At 60.4% G+C, this 19,004-nt stretch overlaps 8 protein-coding genes across 8 annotated transcripts; 3 read left to right on the top strand and 5 right to left on the bottom strand.

Moving 5' to 3' along the window:
• Positions 1–990: 990 nt before the first annotated feature.
• On the top strand, positions 991–1,792 carry SPRG_01766 (hypothetical protein). The gene is made up of 5 exons (XM_012340132.1): positions 991–1,132; positions 1,177–1,281; positions 1,327–1,396; positions 1,447–1,505; positions 1,579–1,792. Exons 1-5 carry the CDS (start codon positions 1,016–1,018, stop codon positions 1,732–1,734), a joined length of 507 nt encoding a protein of 168 aa, XP_012195522.1. The 5' UTR covers positions 991–1,015; the 3' UTR covers positions 1,735–1,792.
• On the bottom strand, positions 1,739–3,152 carry SPRG_01765 (saccharopine dehydrogenase). The gene is made up of 3 exons (XM_012340131.1): positions 2,994–3,152; positions 2,455–2,939; positions 1,739–2,408 (listed from the first exon to the last, which is right to left on the bottom strand). The coding sequence occupies exons 1-3, from the start codon at positions 3,124–3,126 to the stop codon at positions 1,785–1,787; spliced, it is 1,242 nt and encodes a 413-aa protein (XP_012195521.1). The 5' UTR covers positions 3,127–3,152; the 3' UTR covers positions 1,739–1,784.
• An 860-nt stretch (positions 3,153–4,012) lies between these two features.
• On the top strand, positions 4,013–6,159 carry SPRG_01764 (lysyl-tRNA synthetase). Its single transcript, XM_012340130.1, has 10 exons — positions 4,013–4,291; positions 4,333–4,628; positions 4,673–4,750; positions 4,799–4,966; positions 5,013–5,073; positions 5,119–5,220; positions 5,289–5,432; positions 5,487–5,671; positions 5,724–5,981; positions 6,031–6,159. Exons 1-10 carry the CDS (start codon positions 4,039–4,041, stop codon positions 6,073–6,075), a joined length of 1,590 nt encoding a protein of 529 aa, XP_012195520.1. The 5' UTR covers positions 4,013–4,038; the 3' UTR covers positions 6,076–6,159.
• Positions 6,160–8,467, bottom strand: SPRG_01763 (hypothetical protein). The gene is made up of 2 exons (XM_012340129.1): positions 8,167–8,467; positions 6,160–8,113 (listed from the first exon to the last, which is right to left on the bottom strand). Exons 1-2 carry the CDS (start codon positions 8,456–8,458, stop codon positions 6,246–6,248), a joined length of 2,160 nt encoding a protein of 719 aa, XP_012195519.1. The 5' UTR covers positions 8,459–8,467; the 3' UTR covers positions 6,160–6,245.
• A 206-nt stretch (positions 8,468–8,673) lies between these two features.
• Positions 8,674–10,045, bottom strand: SPRG_01762 (hypothetical protein). Its single transcript, XM_012340128.1, has one exon. It carries the CDS (start codon positions 10,025–10,027, stop codon positions 8,792–8,794), a length of 1,236 nt encoding a protein of 411 aa, XP_012195518.1. The 5' UTR covers positions 10,028–10,045; the 3' UTR covers positions 8,674–8,791.
• A 420-nt stretch (positions 10,046–10,465) lies between these two features.
• On the bottom strand, positions 10,466–11,378 carry SPRG_01761 (hypothetical protein). The gene has a single exon (XM_012340127.1). It carries the CDS (start codon positions 11,342–11,344, stop codon positions 10,523–10,525), a length of 822 nt encoding a protein of 273 aa, XP_012195517.1. The 5' UTR covers positions 11,345–11,378; the 3' UTR covers positions 10,466–10,522.
• A 726-nt stretch (positions 11,379–12,104) lies between these two features.
• On the top strand, positions 12,105–17,526 carry SPRG_01760 (hypothetical protein). The gene is made up of 7 exons (XM_012340126.1): positions 12,105–12,171; positions 12,216–12,899; positions 12,949–13,229; positions 13,281–15,283; positions 15,331–15,401; positions 15,450–17,378; positions 17,428–17,526. Exons 2-7 carry the CDS (start codon positions 12,223–12,225, stop codon positions 17,453–17,455), a joined length of 4,989 nt encoding a protein of 1,662 aa, XP_012195516.1. The 5' UTR covers positions 12,105–12,171; positions 12,216–12,222; the 3' UTR covers positions 17,456–17,526.
• A 20-nt stretch (positions 17,527–17,546) lies between these two features.
• SPRG_01759 (hypothetical protein) lies at positions 17,547–18,713 on the bottom strand (the record flags this gene model as incomplete). The annotated part of the gene is made up of 1 exon (XM_012340125.1): positions 17,547–18,713. One exon carries the CDS (start codon positions 18,711–18,713, stop codon positions 17,577–17,579), a length of 1,137 nt encoding a protein of 378 aa, XP_012195515.1. The 3' UTR covers positions 17,547–17,576.
• Between the last annotated feature and the right edge of the window lie 291 nt (positions 18,714–19,004).

Genomic DNA, 19,004 nt, shown 5'->3' with positions numbered 1-19,004 from the left:
ATAGACTGCTTTTGCTACCAAGATTTCTTGTTTATGTTTGACATCCGGAGAGAGAGCCGGCTATATATAGAGCCATTTTGATCAATAAAACGCAGTTTCATTTGTATCAGCCAATCGCATCGCGCGGAGCATATCCCATGAAGTGCGATTTTGAGGTCCCCGTTAAGTACTGTCACATGCGGCACATTATACCTGATGTTGTATCAGCTGTATTCATCAAGTACGACGCGCTTATCAGAGTACATCATGCCCTCACAGCCGCACCTAGTAGAGCCTCACAGCGAGCTTCCGACGGAAGCGCGCGGAGACAACTGCCATACCAAGGACGCCCTCCATTGGACGTCTTCTAGTACCATGGAGCCAAATGGGAAGCCACGAGCGGTATACGAGGCGGAGCTCCTCCGGGAGCGGCAAGCGCAGAGGATGCAAGAAACCTGAAGGAAGGCAAGACTCGCGAAGCGTGAGCAACCCACCGCAGCGACCCCATCGACGTACTCGACTCATGACGAAGGCGTCAAAGATGCTCCGGAAGAGCTACGTAGGATACCCAGATAACCCAGGTGCCATACCACATTGAAGACAGCAGCAAGCGACGACGGCGCGTCGCTATTACCGGTAAACAATGCTTCGCATTCAAAAGTTCCTACCAGCGGGACCTGTTTTCTGGCGCCAAAGCGCAGAAACCTCCGGAGCGCGCGAACATTGCCGTTCGGAGACCTGGCTGGTCTTATGCTTGCAAGCACGCGTTCATATCAAAAGAGAGACGTGCGTTCCGTCAGACGCTCTGTTGTGTGTTATTTTTCTGCCACCTCTTCTACCAGAGTTAGAATCAGCACATTTGGTACTCGTTACCTCTGCGATGTGGCTAGCCTTGTGGACGAATTGTCATGTTGCATCGCTGATCTGATGGCGCGTTGTGTACTGTGCAAACTGATAATAAATACTAATTATAAGAGGTTGCTCGCGCGCGGGTGCGTCATTTTGCGTTCGTCCAGCAACAAGAAGCAACGTCAGTATGCGCGCCAACATCGGCTTGGACTGGTTCTTCATCGGCTACTGCCTCATGAGCCTCACGATCGCCCTCATCTGCGATGCCGAAGCGGTCTTGCACGACCCTGCCACGTACGGCAAGGTGCGTACGACCCCAACAGTCGACGCCTCACCACGCTTGGTCAGGTCGAGCCCCTCGTCAACTGGCCGCCGCAAGCCGTCGTGCTGGCGCTGCATGAATGGTGCCGGCGCTTTGACCCGCTCTTGGGTGCGCGTCCGCTGTGGTTCTTGGTCCGTATTCACTTCATCGGCATCCTATGTCCTCATGGTGCGCAGGTGTGCTTTTACATGGAGATGACGCTCCAGGTGCCGTACTACATTGCGGCGACGTACGCCTTCCTGCACGGTAATACTCTCGCTGTTGCCGCTTTGCATTTGTCGACGATATCTCTGCAGGCTGCGAATGGATCCGCGTCCCGACGCTCGTCTACGCCTCCATGTCGCTGACCACGATGATATCCTTTTCATACGCTCCACCGTTGCATATTTGTTTGAGACAAATGTGGTTTCCAAACATCAGTAGCGCACGCCATCGTCCTCGTCGAGCAGTTTTTTGGCGAGTTTGCGACGCCGGCGCCGCTCGTGATCCTCGGCTCGTACCTTCCGTTCGCGATCGCGCCCGTCTTTTTCCTCTACCGTGCGCGTGGCACTTCCATGTTTGCGGCCAAGACCAAGCAGGCGTAGACCACCCGGACTAATAGTTGCTCATGCTGTTGTTGCCTAAAAATCGCAGTCTACGCGACGAGACTCTGGCTCTTCTCCAGCGTAAAGTTGATGCCGCGGGCTTGGAGGCGCTCGATGAGCGACGTGCTGCGGAAAGCCGCGCCTGGCGTGAGCACGCCACCAGTGATTGGCACCTCGCCGTCCAGGACGACCCGCGCGGCGCTCACGACCATGCTCGACGTCGCCACGTAGCCGGGCTCGGGGCCGTCGACGCGCGCAACGACCTCCCAGTCGGGCGACGCGTGGATCGTCGCCTTGTCCTTGTAGCCCTTGGCGAAGAAGCGGTGCGAGAACCCGCTGTGCGCCATCTCGTCAGCGCTCGGCCCGGCGTGCGTAAAGTACCCAAATGTAAACCACCCGGGGTGCGCAATCAAGAGGCGGCGCCCGGCCTCGAAGCGTCCGAGCACATAGAGCGCAAGCCCACTGAGCACGAGCGGCACAAAGCTAAACGCGCTCGCAAACGTCGCGTACACGGCAAATTGCGTCGGCGGCGTCGGCGCATCGGATGCCACGAGGTGCTTTTGCGTCGCACGCACGACCGACGCGTCGGCGCCGAGGAACTTGAGAATGTACTTTTGGACGCGCGGGTCGTAGCCCACGTTGCGCAGCGTCAGTCGCGGACCAAAGTACGGCACCTGCACGCATCTGTTGACGCGGAGTTCAGAAATGCGGTAAGAATACCTTGATCGCGTTGGCTTGGCGGAGGCTCTTGAGATCGTCGGCCGCCGCAAGCCCTCGGACGATGCACTCGTAGGTTGTCGCATGGCCGCGCTTGCCGTGCATCGAGATGAACGCTTCAACGCTCGCGCAGGCGCCGCCGGAGGGGAACTGGTTGGTCACAAACACCGTGCCCATGTCCGCTGGAATCGAGTCAAAGCCACACGAGTGCACGACCAGCGCGTTGTTCTGCTTGGCCGTCGCGTCGTAGCGCAGCGCCATCGTCTCGATGAACTGCGGCTCGCCGGTAATGTCGACGTAGTGCGTACCGGCCTCGACGCACGCGCGCACGACGGGCTCGCCAAAGAGGCGGAACGGCCCCGTGCAGTTGACCACGAGACGCGTCGACGCTGCCATCGCCGCCATGGCCGGACCATCAAAGACGTCGGCAATGACGATCGGGATCGCTTCTGTCGAGCCCGTCGCCGCCTGCACATGCGCGCGCGTAGCTACCACCGGGACATGAGAATGGACGTGCGCAACACGCTTCGCAATAAGCTTACATTCGAGCTTGGCTTGGGACCGACCGGCCAAAGCCCAGCGGGAGCCGGGTGCGGCAGTCTTGGCCCACTCGACGGCAATGTACTGGCCCGTGAAGCCCGAGGCGCCAAAGATCACTGCATCGTACTCGCGCATCTTGCTTCTGAGACGACTACTTGAGTTCTGAGCGGAGGCATAGTTTCGTCAACGCCGCATTGAGGCTACGAGCACGCAACCTTACGCAAATGCATCCATCGATATGACGCCCCACATGTGTCCTGTAAAGCAAAACATCATGCGCAGCCGCTAGCGCTCTCGACTATGGAGCCAAGGAGTAGCGCACAGTTGACGCACCTTCGCTGGTGGCAGCTTTGAAAGGTCTTGGCGAGCGTAGATCACGTTCACGAAGCCAAACCAGCTTGGATTATAGGCCAATCAAATCACTGCAATTAAGGGAACGGCTTCAGATTGGCTCCTTGGATTATAGATGAGCGAATGAGCAAGCGCGACCCCGCGTCCATGGGATCGCGGGAAGAAAGCACAGGTAAAACCATCGTTGTGATGGGAGCTGCTGTCGCTTCGTGGAGCAGCAATGATTGATGCAATGGTGTGGGCAACGAAGGCAATCAATGGCGCTTCTGCGAGCTGCGAGCATGGTAATGAATGGCCGACCACCACAAACACTCACCGAAAAATCGTATCGCCATTGCTACCCGTCGTAAAGCTCCCTCGCACCTTTGTCAATACGAACTCAATATTCTTTTTCGCACCCCTTTTGAATCGGATGCGAGTGGTTGTGATCTCTGTTTGAAAGCTTTGGAACCCTTCCGTCCATCGCCGAAATACAGTACGTCGGGGGCGCAATGCGCGCATCTAAACACGTATGTCGCGAGGTACCTACTCTGCATTATCAAAGCACGCCCGCTGTCTTGCGTTGCTTGTTTTGCTGCAGCGTGATGCTTGTGGTAAACCTGGGGCGTGGTTCAAAGTTGGGTGTTTCTAACGTCCGAAACGCACCAATCACGAGGAAGCTTGAACCAATGAACGCCAAGGATCACCTCGAAAGCCATGATGCTTCAGCACCGCTCGCTCCTGGCGCGCTCGTCCGTCGCCGCCACCGCCCGCCCATGGGCACGCCTCTTCTCGACGACTAGAGATGACAAGGACGAAGACATGACCCATCGCCGCTTTGAAGACATCGAGGGCTACACGCGGTACCCGAACCACTTTCCCGTAACGATGACGGTCAAGGATTTTATCGCCAAGTACGACGACCTGCCGGCAAAGGCCCGCTTGAGCGATGTGCCCGTCTCGCTTGCCGGTATAACGCTCACACTCAATGCCATGGCTCACGATATGTAGGGCGCATCACATCCATCCGCGCGGCGAGCAAGAAGCTCATCTTCCTCGACATTTGCAACGACGGCCACGAAGTGCAAGTGCTTGCAGAGCGCAAGCACTACGCCAACGCCGACGACACGAGCGACAAGGCCTTTGAGCATGTGCATGACTCGCTTCGGCGTGGCGACATCATTGGCGTCCACGGCTTCCCGGGCAAGTCGGGCAAAGGCGAGCTTAGTATCATTCCGCAGCACGTCAGCGTGCTCTCGCCCTGCTTGGCGCCGTTCCCCAACTCGAAGTACGGCCTCAAGGAGATTGTACGCATCGCTTACAGCTGCCATCTTCTCACAAGCGTGTTTAGGACATTCGGTTCCGCCAAAAGTACCTTGACCTCCTCACGAACAAGGACGTCCGAGGGATTTTCACGACGCGCGCCAAGGTGCCATACGTGTTGCTCTTTTCACTGCATTTAATCGTTGGGTCGTAGGTGATTCAATACATTCGCCGGTACCTGGAAGACCGCGACTTTATCGAAGTCGAGACGCCGATCCTGTGCACGGCTGCTGGCGGCGCGGCCGCCAACCCTTTTACGACAACGTCGCGTGCTTTGCACACCGACCTCTTCCTCCGCATCGCCCCAGAGCTGTACCTCAAGGTATAGCACCAGTTGCTAATATTGTCTTCATGTTCACGGACTCTAGCAACTTGTCATTGGCGGCATGGACCGTGTCTTCGAGATCGGCAAGGTCTTCCGCAACGAAGGTACTTGGCACCAAACTCGGTTCTCTTCCAACCGTTCTTTTCTAGGCGTCGATCAGTCCCACAACCCCGAGTTCACGATGTGCGAGTTCTACCAAGCGTACGCTGACTACAACACGTTCATGACGACGGCCGAAGACATGTTGTCTGATATCCTTTCCGACTCTCTTCCTCTACGCTACTATATCCTATCAGAACGCGTCCTTGACAACACTTACGCCTTGTGCAGTCGGTCAATGGGTCGTACAACGTCGAATGGAACGGCCAATCCATTGACTTTTCGCCGCCATTCAAGCGCATCTCGATCCTGGAAGGCCTGGAGGAAGCCTTGGGCGAGCCCCTGCCCGCCATGGACGACCCTGGTATGTACTTTATGCACCCGATTCTAGAGTGTTTTTTCTCACCGCCAAAACTAGAGCTGGTGCCGAAGCTTCTCGCCATCTGCGACGCACGTGACGTCGTGTGTCCCAAGCCGCACACCCCTGCCCGCGTCATCGACTGCCTCATCGGCGAGTACCTCGAGCCGCAGTGTGTGAACCCGACGTTCCTCATCCACCACCCAGCGTTGCTGAGCCCGCTCGCCAAGGCCCACCGCGACGACGTACATCCTTCCTTGCCATTATGGATTCAAACGCAATCGAATGGACCTGTAGCCACTCGTGACCGAGCGCTTCGAGCTCTTCGTGGGCGGCAAAGAGCTCTGCAACGCCTACACGGAGCTCAACGACCCGGACGAGCAGCGCGAGCGCTTCGCGACGCAAACCAAGGACCGCGAGACGGGCGACACGGAAGCACACGTCAAGGACGAAGCCTTTTGCCACGCGCTCGAATTTGGTCTGCCGCCCACCGCCGGGTTTGGGATCGGTATCGACCGCCTTGTGATGATGCTCACGGGCATGCCCCACATTCGCGTACGCTTCCCAAGTTGCTTGTTATTGAACGATTGCGCTCGGTGTGTAGGAGGTCATTCTGTTCCCGACGATGAAGCCGACGCAGGACCAGTAAGCGACTCGATTTGTTGCCACCAACCTTGAAACGACGTGCTGTTTTGTCGTTTGGTGTGGAGAAATCGTCAAATGACATTCTCAGTGGACAGTTAGTTCATCGAGTTGTTTCTCATTGTAGTGTTGCACAATACTACGCTACTCTGTCTCTGAACCAAAGCACGCACGCAATCAGCTCTGGGCACACGGTGGAATCCCACCCGACGCACCCTCCGTCGGCCGGCCCGTCAAGAGCATCCGCAGCAATTCGGGGTTCTCCATGATACGCGTGACGCGGGCGGCGTGGCGGTGCCGCTCGTGAAACGTCGCTTCTTGTTGCATTTGCCGCTGGTTCGCCCCCACGAGTGCGTCCAACTCGTCTTCCGTCGGTGACACGTCGACGTCGGCGACCGGCGACCAGAGCCGGACGACGTTCTCGATGCCGCTTGTCGCGAGCACGGGCTGGAGCGGGTGGCCCTGCACGCAGTTGACAATGTCCTCGTCCGCCTTGAGCGCGTTCACAAGGCAGCCGGTCGCGCGGTCCCAAATGTACGCGTATCCGTCATCGCTCCCGGCCACAATGTGCTCGTCGCCAAAGAACGTCGCCTCCTTGATGTCCGTGTGCAGGTTGCAGTAGCCAATGTAGCGCCGAAGGACGTGCAGCGTGGCATCTGTAGCGTCCGCGAGGTGGAAATTGCCCCAATCGATGGGTGCAACACCACCTTCGTCCGCGCTCTCGATCGACAATCGTCCACTCGACGACTCCGACTCCGACGATGGCGAGGACCTCTCGGGCGACGACGCGAGTTCGAACGTCGCATCCTCGTACGCGCCCCCTTCTGTCGCTTCGCTCTCGTCCATTCTATCCGTGTCGTCACTGTGATCGTCTTGATCATCTTGATCATCTTGATCATCTTGATCATCTTGATCATCGTCGTCTTCGTCCTCGAGTGAAGACTCGACGCTTGGGCGTCGGCGCTTGAGCAGAAACGGAGCCAGTTTTTCGGCCAGCAAGGGCGCAGTGCGCAAGAGACGCTGGGCCTCGCGACGACTGGCGCGCTGGCGGCCACTGGCCGAGAGTGCTTGGATGTAGACGAGCAGCAGGTCGTCCGTCGGCGTCGGCGTCCGCTGAAGGCACCGAAGGACGTACTGCAGCGCGAGAAAGCCATCACCGCGCCATGCTCGCCCGATGTACGCGCGCGCCAGTGTCGTCCAGAGCCGAAGGACAATCGCGTTGTCTTGCCAGTTCGGCGGGCGCAACGTGCGGAGGATCTCGAGTGCCGCCGACGGCTTGGACCACTCAACGCACTTCTCAGCGAGGTCGAGTAGGTCGTTGAGCGGCTCGGACGGCGCCGGTTTGTCGTACGCCCACGCGTCCATGTGCATCCCATGCGTCCACACCGGCTCGAGTGGTTTGAACGCCGTCCGCTCGTTCACGTCAAAGAGGTAGATGTGGTCGTTGTGGTAGTTGGCCAAGATCTGGTTGCCATCCGGACTGTACTGGACGCTTGTGCCATGGGCTTCACGGATGTGGTACCGCGTCAGCGAATCCAGACCGGCGTCAAAGTGCAAGTGGGGCGGCGTCAGCAGCTGCAGCGGCACCGAAGCGTGCTCTTCGTTCATGCGGAGCATGCGTCGATCAAAGATGCGAACATAGTGGTCGCCGCACGCTATCGCCATCTTGGTTGCGTCCGCCGGGTGCATGCTCATGCCCATCACGGTCAGGCGCCGGGCATCGAGACGCGGGCGACCGAGGTTGACGAGCGTGTTCCGGGCGTTGTTGCGATCGCCGAGCGCGCGAATGTCAAACTGCCGCACGATGCCATCTTCGCCGCCGCTCCAAAAGACGTGTGGGACGAGGTGGGACGCTGCAAGGTCTTTGACGCGTCCAGTGTGGCTCGCGAGAAGCTCCGAGCCTTGCGGACGGAACGGCGCGTGGTGCAGACGTACCTCACAGTCCATGCCAGCGGACGCCACAACGTGGTCGTTCGTCCCAGGCACAAAGCACACGCCAAAGATGTTCATCGAGTGCCCCGTCGCGATCGTAAGGCGGGCGTTCCCTAGACATCGCATGAGAAGACGATGACGATATGTAGAGATGTCGACGACGTACGGCGATGAAAGTCCCAGAGCACGACGTTCGTGTCATCCGAGCCCGATGCAAGGAGCGATCCATCGCGGTTCCAGCTAAGGCGGTTCACGCAGCCGTGGTGGCCATCCAGCACGCTGTCGCAGACCAAGCGCTTGACGAGCGCCGCATGGCTGTGGAGGCGGCGGATGGGAGATATGGCATGGGGCGCAAACCCGCCGAGTAGCTCGTCCGTGTAGGCTACGGGCGTCGTGAGGCGCCGGGGCCGCAGCTGCTGTCGCTCCCGGGCTTGGAGCACCGACTCGATGTTGGTCATGTGTCTCCGAAATCCAAATCTTTGCGTCAGGCCGTTAAGTCCGAACGGGTTAATCGCGTTGAACGGCGTTAATTATTTAACGCGAGTAGGTTTGTACTATTAACACGTTTAATACGTGGCAGTCCGAAACGCATTCTTTTAAAGTGGATATCAGGCGCCTCGTTGGCGAGACACGATACCACGACAGCGCAACGCTGCTACCATAGTCCTCGCGATGGCAGACTGTGTACAGGGTGTATTTGAACGCGTTAATCTAAGCCAGACCGCCGTTCGGTCACTATGTGTACGACGTGTAATACGTCCTCGTATGTCGTCGTCGTCTAAATTAACGCGTCAAAATTGGAATTGCTCGAGGGTCGCGTCAAAGTCGGGGAACTCGGGAAAGAAGTCGCGATGCTGGTCAAAGAACTTGGCGCCACTTGGGCAGTCGTCTGCGATGAGCTCGACGGGCTCAAACCACGCAGAAGCCTCGGCGTCCGACGCCAGGTAGATGTGATGTTCCTTCCCGGACGCCGTCGGTGACATTCGTTCCTGGGACATGCGCTTGAAGAACTTCTGCGCGTGCGTTCGGATCTGCACGGTCGACCGCGTTGGCACGACTTGTGCGACCTTCTTCCAGTTCTTCCCGTACGCGCGAAGTCCTTCGAGGAAGAGCTGGTGCTCTTCGGCAAGCCAGCGGCCGCCGCGTTTCGTGCTACCGTTGCTGCTGGTCGGGCTGAGGTCGTCGTCGAGCTCCGACTTGAGGCACGGCTCGACCTTGATGCCATCCGTGTGCGCTTGTAGCGGTGCCACTTTGGCCCGCACCCGAGGTACGCGCGGTGCCATCATCGCCATCTCCTTCTCACTGAAGGCCGATGGTGACATGACGGCTTTGCTGAGGACCGTCGAGAAGTGCGATTGTGACGATTGCTGCGAGGACTGCTGCTTGTTGGGGAAGTCAATGACCGACTGCCGCTTCTGTCGCAGCTCGAGCGCCATTTGCTCGAGCTCCTGTTTTTCTTTGGGCGACGCGGTGCCCATGGCCGACATGATCGAGTCGATCGCGCGAGAGAGCGACCGCACTTGGCGGTGCGGCCATCGCTTGATGCCATTGCGCCGACACATCTTCTTGAGCGATGTAATTTGCACACCAAAGTGCAGCGCGGCCTCTTTCATCGGCACGTGAAACCACTGCTTGAGGTCGTCAAAGCCGACGACCTGCGTCCACACCCGCGTCCGCGTCGCGACGGGTTTGGCGGCCGTTTTGCGTGGCTTGGCGCGCGTGCCAGCGCGCTTGTGGCCGGTGAGCGCATCGTCTGCGTGCTCGTCGTCGTCTTCACCGCCAGAGCATTCTCGCAGGAACTCGAGCTGCTCTCGCCAGTACCGCTTGGACGGGACACTATCGTCTTCGGTGCTGCTACTGCAATTGCTGCTGCTGCCGGCGTCGCCGTCCATCTCGTCGTCCTCATCTTCGTCGTCGTCGTCGACCACGTCCTCTTCTTCGTCCATCGGGTCGTCTGCGAGCATGTCGCACGTCGTGCGCACGGCGACGTCAACGGCAAGGTCGTCGTCGGGCCGGGCCATCGTCATCGGGCAACACAAAATCGAATCTAATGTGCTACCGGCGCTGGGCCAATTTCCAGCTCAAATGTATCTTTCGATATTTCGGTCCGGGCGTTGGCATGCGGCGTTTCACTAGACGTGGGGTTTGTATGCGCGTGACAAGCACCCGTTTGCATGTCCGTCAACCCAGGGAACCTACCCCTCGATAGCGCCGTATACAAACTGCAAGGTACGCGGCGGAAATGTGGAAAGTTCGAAAATCACACTTGCGCGTTCGAGAACGGCGGAAGGATGCGATGGGGTCGACGGCGCTGCCAGCTTCGTACCGCAAGTGATCGTTGAATCTGTCTTCTGCTTCCACAGACATGCTCTGCTGCGGGCGAGAACGAGATGCGAAGGACCGCCGGCGACTCGACACCGTCCGCGCCGTCGAGTCGCACAGTGGGCTTCTTAGCTACGCCGAATGATAGCGGTATGCAAGACGGCGTTGACAGAGGAGTAGTACATATGCTACGTGGCGTCTCAAAACGGTGCGATTTGGCGCGTCAACGCGGCGAGGTGCATCGCTCGGTACGCACGCAAGGCGAGCCAGAGCGTCTTCTTCGCCATGCGGTCGGGCTGCAAGCGCAGCATGCACGGGACGAGGATGAGCACTTCGAGACTGCCAACGTCGGCCGCGATCGCGTCAATGTACTCGTGGGGCTCCATGAAGCCATTGCCATACAGACGCCCGTTGATCTTGAACTCTTCGAGCTTGAGCTTGTTCTTGTTCGTGCACATCTTGACAGCGCGAAAGATGAGCTTCTGCAGCTCCACAGCGTCCTCGTTATAGACGCACTCGAGCGACTCAAGCGGTGGGACGTCGGGCACGGATGTGAACGGCGCCAGGAGGGCTTCGAGGCCATAGTACGACCCCGTGGCCGGCGGCGCTTCTTCAATCGGCGTCTCCGGCGCAGGTACAGCGTCCGTAGCGTCGTTGTAAGACGGCGGCGTGGGCTCCGTCGCTACGGTCGTGTCGACGTCAACGATGGCCACGTTAACGTCGTCCTCGGGCACAGGCGTCGCTACGTTCGCGTTGCCAGCTGATGGGCTCGAGGGTGCATCCACTTCTGTCGTCGGTGCATCCTGCCGAGCCTCTTCCTCGCTGGCATCGGGCGGGGCATCGTCGCACGTCGATGCGTCCGAGGTCGCGCCATCGCCTTGTTCGATCTCATCGACCGCTTGCTTTAGAGTCGGCGACGGAAGCACCGGGGCGTCGATGGTTGCTTCGACATGCATGTCCATGGCCTTGACAGGCACGCGCGCCTTGGGCCGGCGGCCAGGCGGAGCGGGGCGCCCTTCCATGCTGCTTGCGGTCGTCGTCACTGGGAAATAGTGTGTCACATGGCGATTTGGTGTGTGCGCTAGAAATAGGACGCGCGGTGCGAAATTCGGACACTTCGGAATTTCAAGCTGCGAGGGGTACAGGTACTAGAATCACGCAACTTAAGGCGCCACACTGACTCGACCGAGATTATCTCGGTTTGACAAGTGGCAAGGGCGCGTGCCAGGACATCCCACTCGAGAGCCGATCGCTTGAATGCGTTTCTAGATGCTCTAACGGAAGCAAGTGCCATGAAAAAGCCAACGACGCGTCCCACTGGATAGTTTAGCCCGGAATTTTATACGTAGTCTCGGTAGCCCAAACCAGTTTTCTGCAGGACTGCTGCAGTATTGCTGGCGCAGATAAACCGCCTCAGGCAATCAATGATCCACAATAGCTCCACCAGCAGACTTTGCCTTCACGTGTAATCGACACGAATGGAACACCGGTAGTACACTCCAACGCGGCAGCCGACGACAACGCTTGCATGCGCGTCTCTGCTGCATACGTCGGTTATGGTCACGTGTCAAAGCCTGCGAGTTGTATGCTTGTGCGCTATGGTTTCATACGCCTCGTCCAGCGATCGGCCACATCTTGTAAATTCTGGCGCGAAATGGCGTGATTCTAGCCATGCCGAATTTTGCCCGCGAAAAAACGGCCAATACTTTAATTTCGGACTTTCGGCAATAAAACCAGGGGATGGCTGGCTCCTCTTGGGCCCTAGTTTGCCTGCCTCCACAAACCCGGTCGAGGTCTGTTCGTTACGCTCGCCGCCAGTAGCCCCGCGGAGACAAGGACGCGACAGGACGTATGTGGCATGCATCGAGGAGCGAGCTCATGGCCACCTTGTAGCGAGACCATGGTGACCGAGATGACCCTCAGCGACTTGATGGCCCGCGAGGGCCAGTACTGCTCCGACAGCAGCAGTCTGAGCAGCGGCAGTCCCAGCAGTAGCAGCTCGAGCTCCGGCGACTCATCGTCGGACGATGACAGCTCCGATAGTGCAGCACCGCCTCCACAGCCTCTCGAGAAGATCCGATTTCGCGTGTCGCCCAACACGGCCAAGGAAATACAAGCCGCGGCAGCGAAAGCCGGCAAGCCAAAGCCCGAGCCAAAGCCTCGGGCCAAACCGAAACCGAAGGCGGCTCCGAAGCCAAAGCCACCCCCGCCGCCTCCAGGTACAAAGGCTGCGAAAGGGAAGGCCGTCAAGAAGGCCATCGCAACGCCGCCGCCGCCGCCACCGCCAATGATGCACTTGCTACCCACGCCCCAGCGTAAACCTCCCGTCGTAAAACAGGCCTCGGCGACTGTGATCCAGCTTGTCAAAGGCGATCCCGGCGACGTCTGCACGCCGAGCGCCGTCGAGCTGCGTGGGCGTCGTGAACTGGAGCTCGTGGCGCCCGACTTGGCGACGAACGCCCCCGTCGAAGTCGATGAAAGCGCGATCGATGGTCGCATCTACAACTTCCACCCGAACGACGCGGGTGGCGACGTGCTTCGCAACCTCGACCAGTTTTACTTTTGCGATCAGTCGGGGTACGTCTCGTGTCGGCCAGGAACGCCGTCTTCCTTACCATCTCTGTAGACAACCCATTAGCCTCGACGTGTTTGAGCTTCCGCGCGACCAGCGACCGCTCATCATGGCCTTTGGCACTGTCGTCCAGCCGCTTTCGTTCGAGGAGCTGCCGCCACCAGTGCGATACTACATGCCGGACATTGCCCCGCCGTCCGCGACGGCCGCCCGGAAGCGCAAGCCAACGAAATCGGGCAAGAACCCGGCCGCCCGGAAGCTCGCCTCCGACGAAGAGGACGACGATGACCACAACACAGAGAGCGACGTCAACACGGAGAGTGATGCGACAACCGGTCGACCGATGGCACATGCGACGTGCTCTCACGACGCCTCGCGATGTGTAGAGTCCCACGTGAAGCGCAAGCGACCACTCGAAGCCGAGTTTGCCGCCGAGGCCAAGAAGCCCAAGCTCGACCAACTCGACGGGGCCTGTCACGACGTTGCTGACGACGACGACGACGCGATGGAGGGCCTGCCTCTCTTCCCGGCGGTCTTTCGGCATCCGTACCCTCGGTACCAATCGGCTGCGCGCGTCCGTCGGCAGTACGACGGCGCCGACGACTCGGGCAACGAAAGCAGCAGCTCGGACAGCAGCTCGTCGTCGTCGTCGTCGTCGTCTTCGTCGTCGTCGGCGAGTAGCAGCGTGCTACGCACGCCGCCGCCGCCGCCCGCGCCTGTGAGTGCAGAGCCGGATCCGTACGAGAGCAGTCCGTCCGAGAGCGACACGCGACCGATCGGAAAGAAGAAGACGCCGGCCACGTCGTACGTCAAGGTGCACAACCGGACACCCACGGTCGTGGGCGCCGACCTCGACGACCTCATGCGCGCCGACGGCGTCCGAAGCGTCCGCATCGACGGCGTCTCGGAAGCCTCTTTGGAGCTGCTCGAGTGCGGGTTCCGGCACCCGCCCAAGTGCGCGACGCAGCGCGTGTGGTTGCCCGAGATCTCGGACTGGTGCCTCGACTACACGGACGGCGACCCGACGCTGTGGGTCATCACGGCGCACGCGTGGTACAAGATTGCGGGGCCGATATCGGGCATGCTCCCGCACTGGAGCTACCGCCGCCACTTTACCAAGCCGCGACTTATGTTTGAGGCGTGCTTCCACATCGCCTCGGTGCTGCGCGAGTGGCTGCCGAAGCACCCGGGCCTGAGCTACCGCGCGACGCTCCAGCAAGTGATCGAGCAGAGCATCCTCGGCCGGTATCCGCTCACGATCAAGTTTCTCATCGAGCACTGCAAGTTTATCGCCAACCAAGTCGGGAATCTCGGGGCGCCGTTCGAGGGCTGGCTCCAGTGCGCCTTCTTCAAGCAGCTCTACCGCATGCACGAAAGCCTCGAAGTGCGCGTCGCAAAGCACGAGAAGCAAAAGGCGGATGTTGAAGCGCGCCGCCTCCAGCGCGAGCGCGAAGTCCTCGAGCGGCGACAAAAGGCCGACGACGAGCGCCGCCAGCGCGAAGAGATCCGCAAGCAGATGGAGAAGGACCGGCTCGAGAAGAAAAAATACCCCATGGAAGACCTCGACGTGCTTCTCGAGCTGCCCGAAGACGACCAGATGCGCGTGCCACAGTGGCCGGTCGACACGACGTTTCCGCTCACGCCGACGCTGTCGGGACAGCTCCTCGGCGACCTCGCGATGCTGTACCAGCTTCTCGGCGCGTACCGCGACGTCCTGAGCGCCCTGCCGCCGACCTTGACGTTTACGAGCTTCGTGCTCTGCATGGTGCATGGCGGCGCGTCGCTCGTGCGCAGCGAAATCTTTGTCGCCGTCCTCGAGACGCTCGTGCGCGAAGTGCCGACGTACACGCAGTTTCGGTCGCCGCTGCCAAAAACCGCGGGTACGGTCTACGGCCTCCGCGACCAGACGTTTGCTCTCACGGTCTTCAACTGGCCCGAGGCGCTGCGGCAACTGCTGCATCTCTCGGCGTCGCGACCACTCGACGCGTATCTCGTCGGCGCGTGGGACGGCTGGTACGGGCGCGAGCTCGTGCTGCAGTCGCTCATGCAGCACGCCCACGCGGGTCCGTTCTTGCGACCCGTCGACTTTGAAGCAATGAACTTGGCCGACTACCCGAGCATTGTCACGCGGCCCATGGATCTGCACACGCTCCTGACGCAGCTGCACGCGCGCATGTACGAAGCGAACCCGGACGCCTTCCTCGACGACCTCGACCTCATTTGGTCGAACGCGATCTTGTACAACGGCGCCGAGTCGGAGATTGGCCGCGCGGCGGCGACGCTGCGAGAGGCCTGCGCGGCCGACGTGGCCCTCTACCTGCACGCGACGTCCAGACCGCCATCGACGGACGCGCTTGCTGATGCGCTCGATGCGACCGAGTTTAGCGAGGTACGAATGCGTAGCACGCTACTGTGCCAACAACTGGGTTTGGGTAGTTGCCGCTCGAATTGCGCGTGCAGGCGCTGTCGTGGGCCTGCCACGAATTGCTGCAGCTCGAACGTGTCCGGTACGAAGACATGTGGGTATCCTGCTTGCTGAAAAACCTTGTGGTTAGGAATGACATGCACCACAACGTCGAGAAGGAGTTTGAAATTTGGCGCGAGTTCCGCAAGGACGAGCGAGACCGCGACCAGGTGCGACGCAACGCCGAGAAGGGCCGGCGCGAACGCGAAGAGGCGTTTCGCCAACTGTGCATCAACGAAGGGATTCCGACCAACTACAACAATGTGTTTTCGGACGCGACGAAGAAGAAGCACGCGTTCATTGCCGAGTTTTACGCCAACATTACGGCCGAGCGGTCGGCCGAAGAGGCCGCGTACAGCCGCGAGTCGAGCGCCAAGGAAGCGATGCTGCGTCAACAGCTCAGCGGTCTCCGCATCCGCTGCGCGCCTTTGGGCAAAGACCGGTTCCATCACCGCTATTACGTCATGGACGGTCCCCTCTTGGTCTGGGAGCACAACGACACGGGTGCGTTCCACACGTACACGAAGGAAGACGAGATCGACTCGCTCCTCCAGTGGCTTAACCCCAAGGGCATCCGCGAGGTCGAGCTCAAAGAAAAACTCGAGCTCATTGCAGACGACATCATCGCGCACCTCAAGGTCCCGTACGTGGCGCCACCGGACCTCGCGCCCGAGTCGACCTACTGCCTCGGGGCGTGTCTCCCGCTGCCCGTGTTTGCCCTCCCGACAACGGCACCCGCCCTGCAAGCCGTGAGCACGGCCCTCGCCGGACTCGCGTCGCTACTCGGCGACAAGACGCCGGCGCCGTCGGTGCAGTCACTGGCCGACGCCATCGAGAGCACGCTAACCACCGAAGCGCGCATGCTGGACGCGTTACCGGCCGAGTGTCTTCAGTCGCACTGGCGCGCCCAGCGACTCGGGTGGCGACCGATGGTCGCGGGCAGCAAGACGGTGCCGCAGCTGCTCGTACTTCTCGCGGCGTGGCTCCGGCAAGGCGTGGTCATGGACCTCTGGATGGACATGGTCGTCGAGCTCACGCGGAAAGACTGGCTGCAGCTGCGTCCCAAGGCCGCGCGTAACTTTTGCCCCGACGTCGGCCACAACGTCGTGTACTTTGGCAACGGCCACGCGCAGGCGCTCGCCGACGACGCGAAAGTCAAGCATGCGACGCCGCTCGCGCGGCCCGTGGACACGGTCGTGCACGAGCAAACCGTCGCGTGCACTGTCTCCAAGGTCGGGTACCACCACGGGAACGGTGACCCGTACGCGGTCTTGGTGCTCACGCCGTCCGAGTCGCTCGTGACGCGCCTCGAGCCCAAGAGCCACCTCTGCACGCTCCCGTCTGCGACGCAAAAGGTCGGCCGCGTCCTCCTCCGCATCCTCAACAAACTCAAGCACGACGTGAACGCGGGTCCGTTCCTCGAACCTGTCTCGATGACGGACTTTCCGACGTACAAGGACATTGTGCTCAAGCCCATGGACCTCTCGACGATGGCGGCGCGCATCAAGCAGGACAAGTACCCCAATAGCGCGGCCTTTATCGCAGACGTCAAGCTCATCGCGAAGAACTGCAAGCTCTTTTGCGACGGCCGGTTCCCGACGCTGCCGCCGATGGCCACGGCACTCGTGGCCGTCGCCGAATCGCTCGTCAAGAAGCACGCGGCGGAGCTCAAGGGCGACGATGCTGTCGCACCTCGGGGCCGCGGTCGCGCCAAGCTCGAAGACAAGTTGCCGGCCGACGTGGTGCCGTCACGCATCACGGTGAGTCTGCGCCTCGAGAACCGCCTGCCCGAGTTCCTCGTCGACGCCAAGCGCTACGAGACGGCGGTCAACCGGTCGTGGAAGGCGGGCGAGAAGGTTCGCGTCTTGTTCCGGGACCCGAAGGGCATGCCGACCGAGTACTTTAACGCGTCGACGGCGGGGTCACTGCCAGTGTTGGCCAACGGCCTCCTACCGTGGGAAGCGCTACGCGTCGTGTGGGACGAAGACGACGGGTCGGACGACAGCCGCGTCAACCCTTGGTACGTCGCAACTCCGTAGGTCTCGGATGGATCCTCATGTGTCGTGTAGGGAGGCGGAAATTGTCAAGCAGAAGTAGGCAACACAGTAGATCATCATCCATTCGAACGAAGAAGGCTCTTCGTCCGCACACTCTCTTTTCTCGGTGGCGTCGCAGATGGAGAAAACAGCCCAAAACAATTCAACAATTCAACATCGCCTCAGCTAGGACGGGGTGTGTTGAGGAGGCGCACGATGTGCGGCGGTTGGTGCTTGGCGGCGTACGCGCGCGCGGCGTCCGAACAGCCTTCATGGCGCTTCTCGCTCAAGAAGACGAGCACGTCCGTGTGGCCGTAGATGGCTGCTCCGTCCATCGCCGACGTTGAACATCCCTCGCGCCGGTGCTCGTGCAAGAAGTGGACAATGTCCAGATGCCCGTGCATCGCGGCCCCGTCCATGGCGTCCGTCGTGCAGCCCTCGCCTCGATGCTCGTGCAGGAACTGGACGACCTTGAGGTGGCCCTCACTCGCTGCACTGTCCATCGCGTCCGTCGTGCAGCCCTCGATGCGATGTTGATGCAAGAACTGTACAACGTCCAAGTGGCCGTGCATGGCCGCGAGGTCCATGGCTCGCATCGTGCAGCCCTCGCCTCGATGCGTGTGCAAATACCGAACCACGTCCACGTGGCCGTGGCTGGCCGCCATGTCCATTTCGAGCGTGCTGCAGTGCGCGTAGCCGCTTTCGTGCAAAAACGCAAGCACGGCGAGGTGTCCGTGCATGGCCGCGCCGCGCATGAGGTTGGGCACGCTGGCGCCGTCGCTGTGCGCATACAAGTAGCGCGCGACGTCCACGTGGCCGTGGTTGCATGCCGTCGTGAGCGGCCACCGGTTGCGCCACGGACCAAAGTGCGAGTCCAAGAAGCGCACGACAGCAAGTTGATTGTACTTGGCGGCGTGCGTCATGGCGGTGGCCGTGTACGGGTCGCAGACGATGCGTGCCAAGAAGGCAAAGATGGACACGTGCCCGTGCTCGGCCGCGAGCGCCCACACAATCTCGTCGTTGACAAAGTGGCCCTGGGCGTGCAAGTCTGCGAGCAGCTCGACCTTGCCGTAGATCGCAGCGTAGCTCAAGACGTACGAGGCCCACTCGGGCTTGGCGCGCACGAAGCGGTCAATGCTAAACACCGAGCGCCAAGGCTCGAGCAGGGCGTGGAAGGCGCCGTGGTCGCTGAGCCGAAAGTAGCGGGGCGTCGTGCTCTGTAGAAGGCGAAGGAAGGGCAGGAGGTCCGCGTAGCAGCCGCTCTGGTACGCGCCCATCTCGCGCAAGAGGTCCCGCGACGTCAAGACGCAGTGCGCCATCTTTTTCAAAGTGCCCTTCTGGCGCTGATCTGGATACGCCCTCGATAGTAGAACTTTGACACGCTCTCTCAAGTCTCTCGACGAACAGACCGCCGGTTATGTGCGTGCCACAGGCACTCTCGACGAACAGACCGCCGGTTATGTGCGTGCCACAGGCACGGCAGGAGGCGCGAAAACTGGAGCATACGAGAGGCCTGGAACGAGTGCATCGAGATGCGCTGGAAATCACGCTGCGCGTCGGCCGGGCTAGCCGATAGTTTCTGCAGAAAGGACACGACGCCAGACGTGTCT

Source organism: Saprolegnia parasitica (genome assembly GCF_000151545.1).
Source record: "Saprolegnia parasitica CBS 223.65 unplaced genomic scaffold supercont2.4, whole genome shotgun sequence".
In the NCBI taxonomy this organism is placed as follows: Eukaryota; Oomycota; class Saprolegniomycetes; order Saprolegniales; family Saprolegniaceae; genus Saprolegnia; species Saprolegnia parasitica.
The sequence above is the reverse complement of the archived record's forward strand: the minus strand, read 5'-3'. Positions and strand labels throughout refer to the sequence as shown.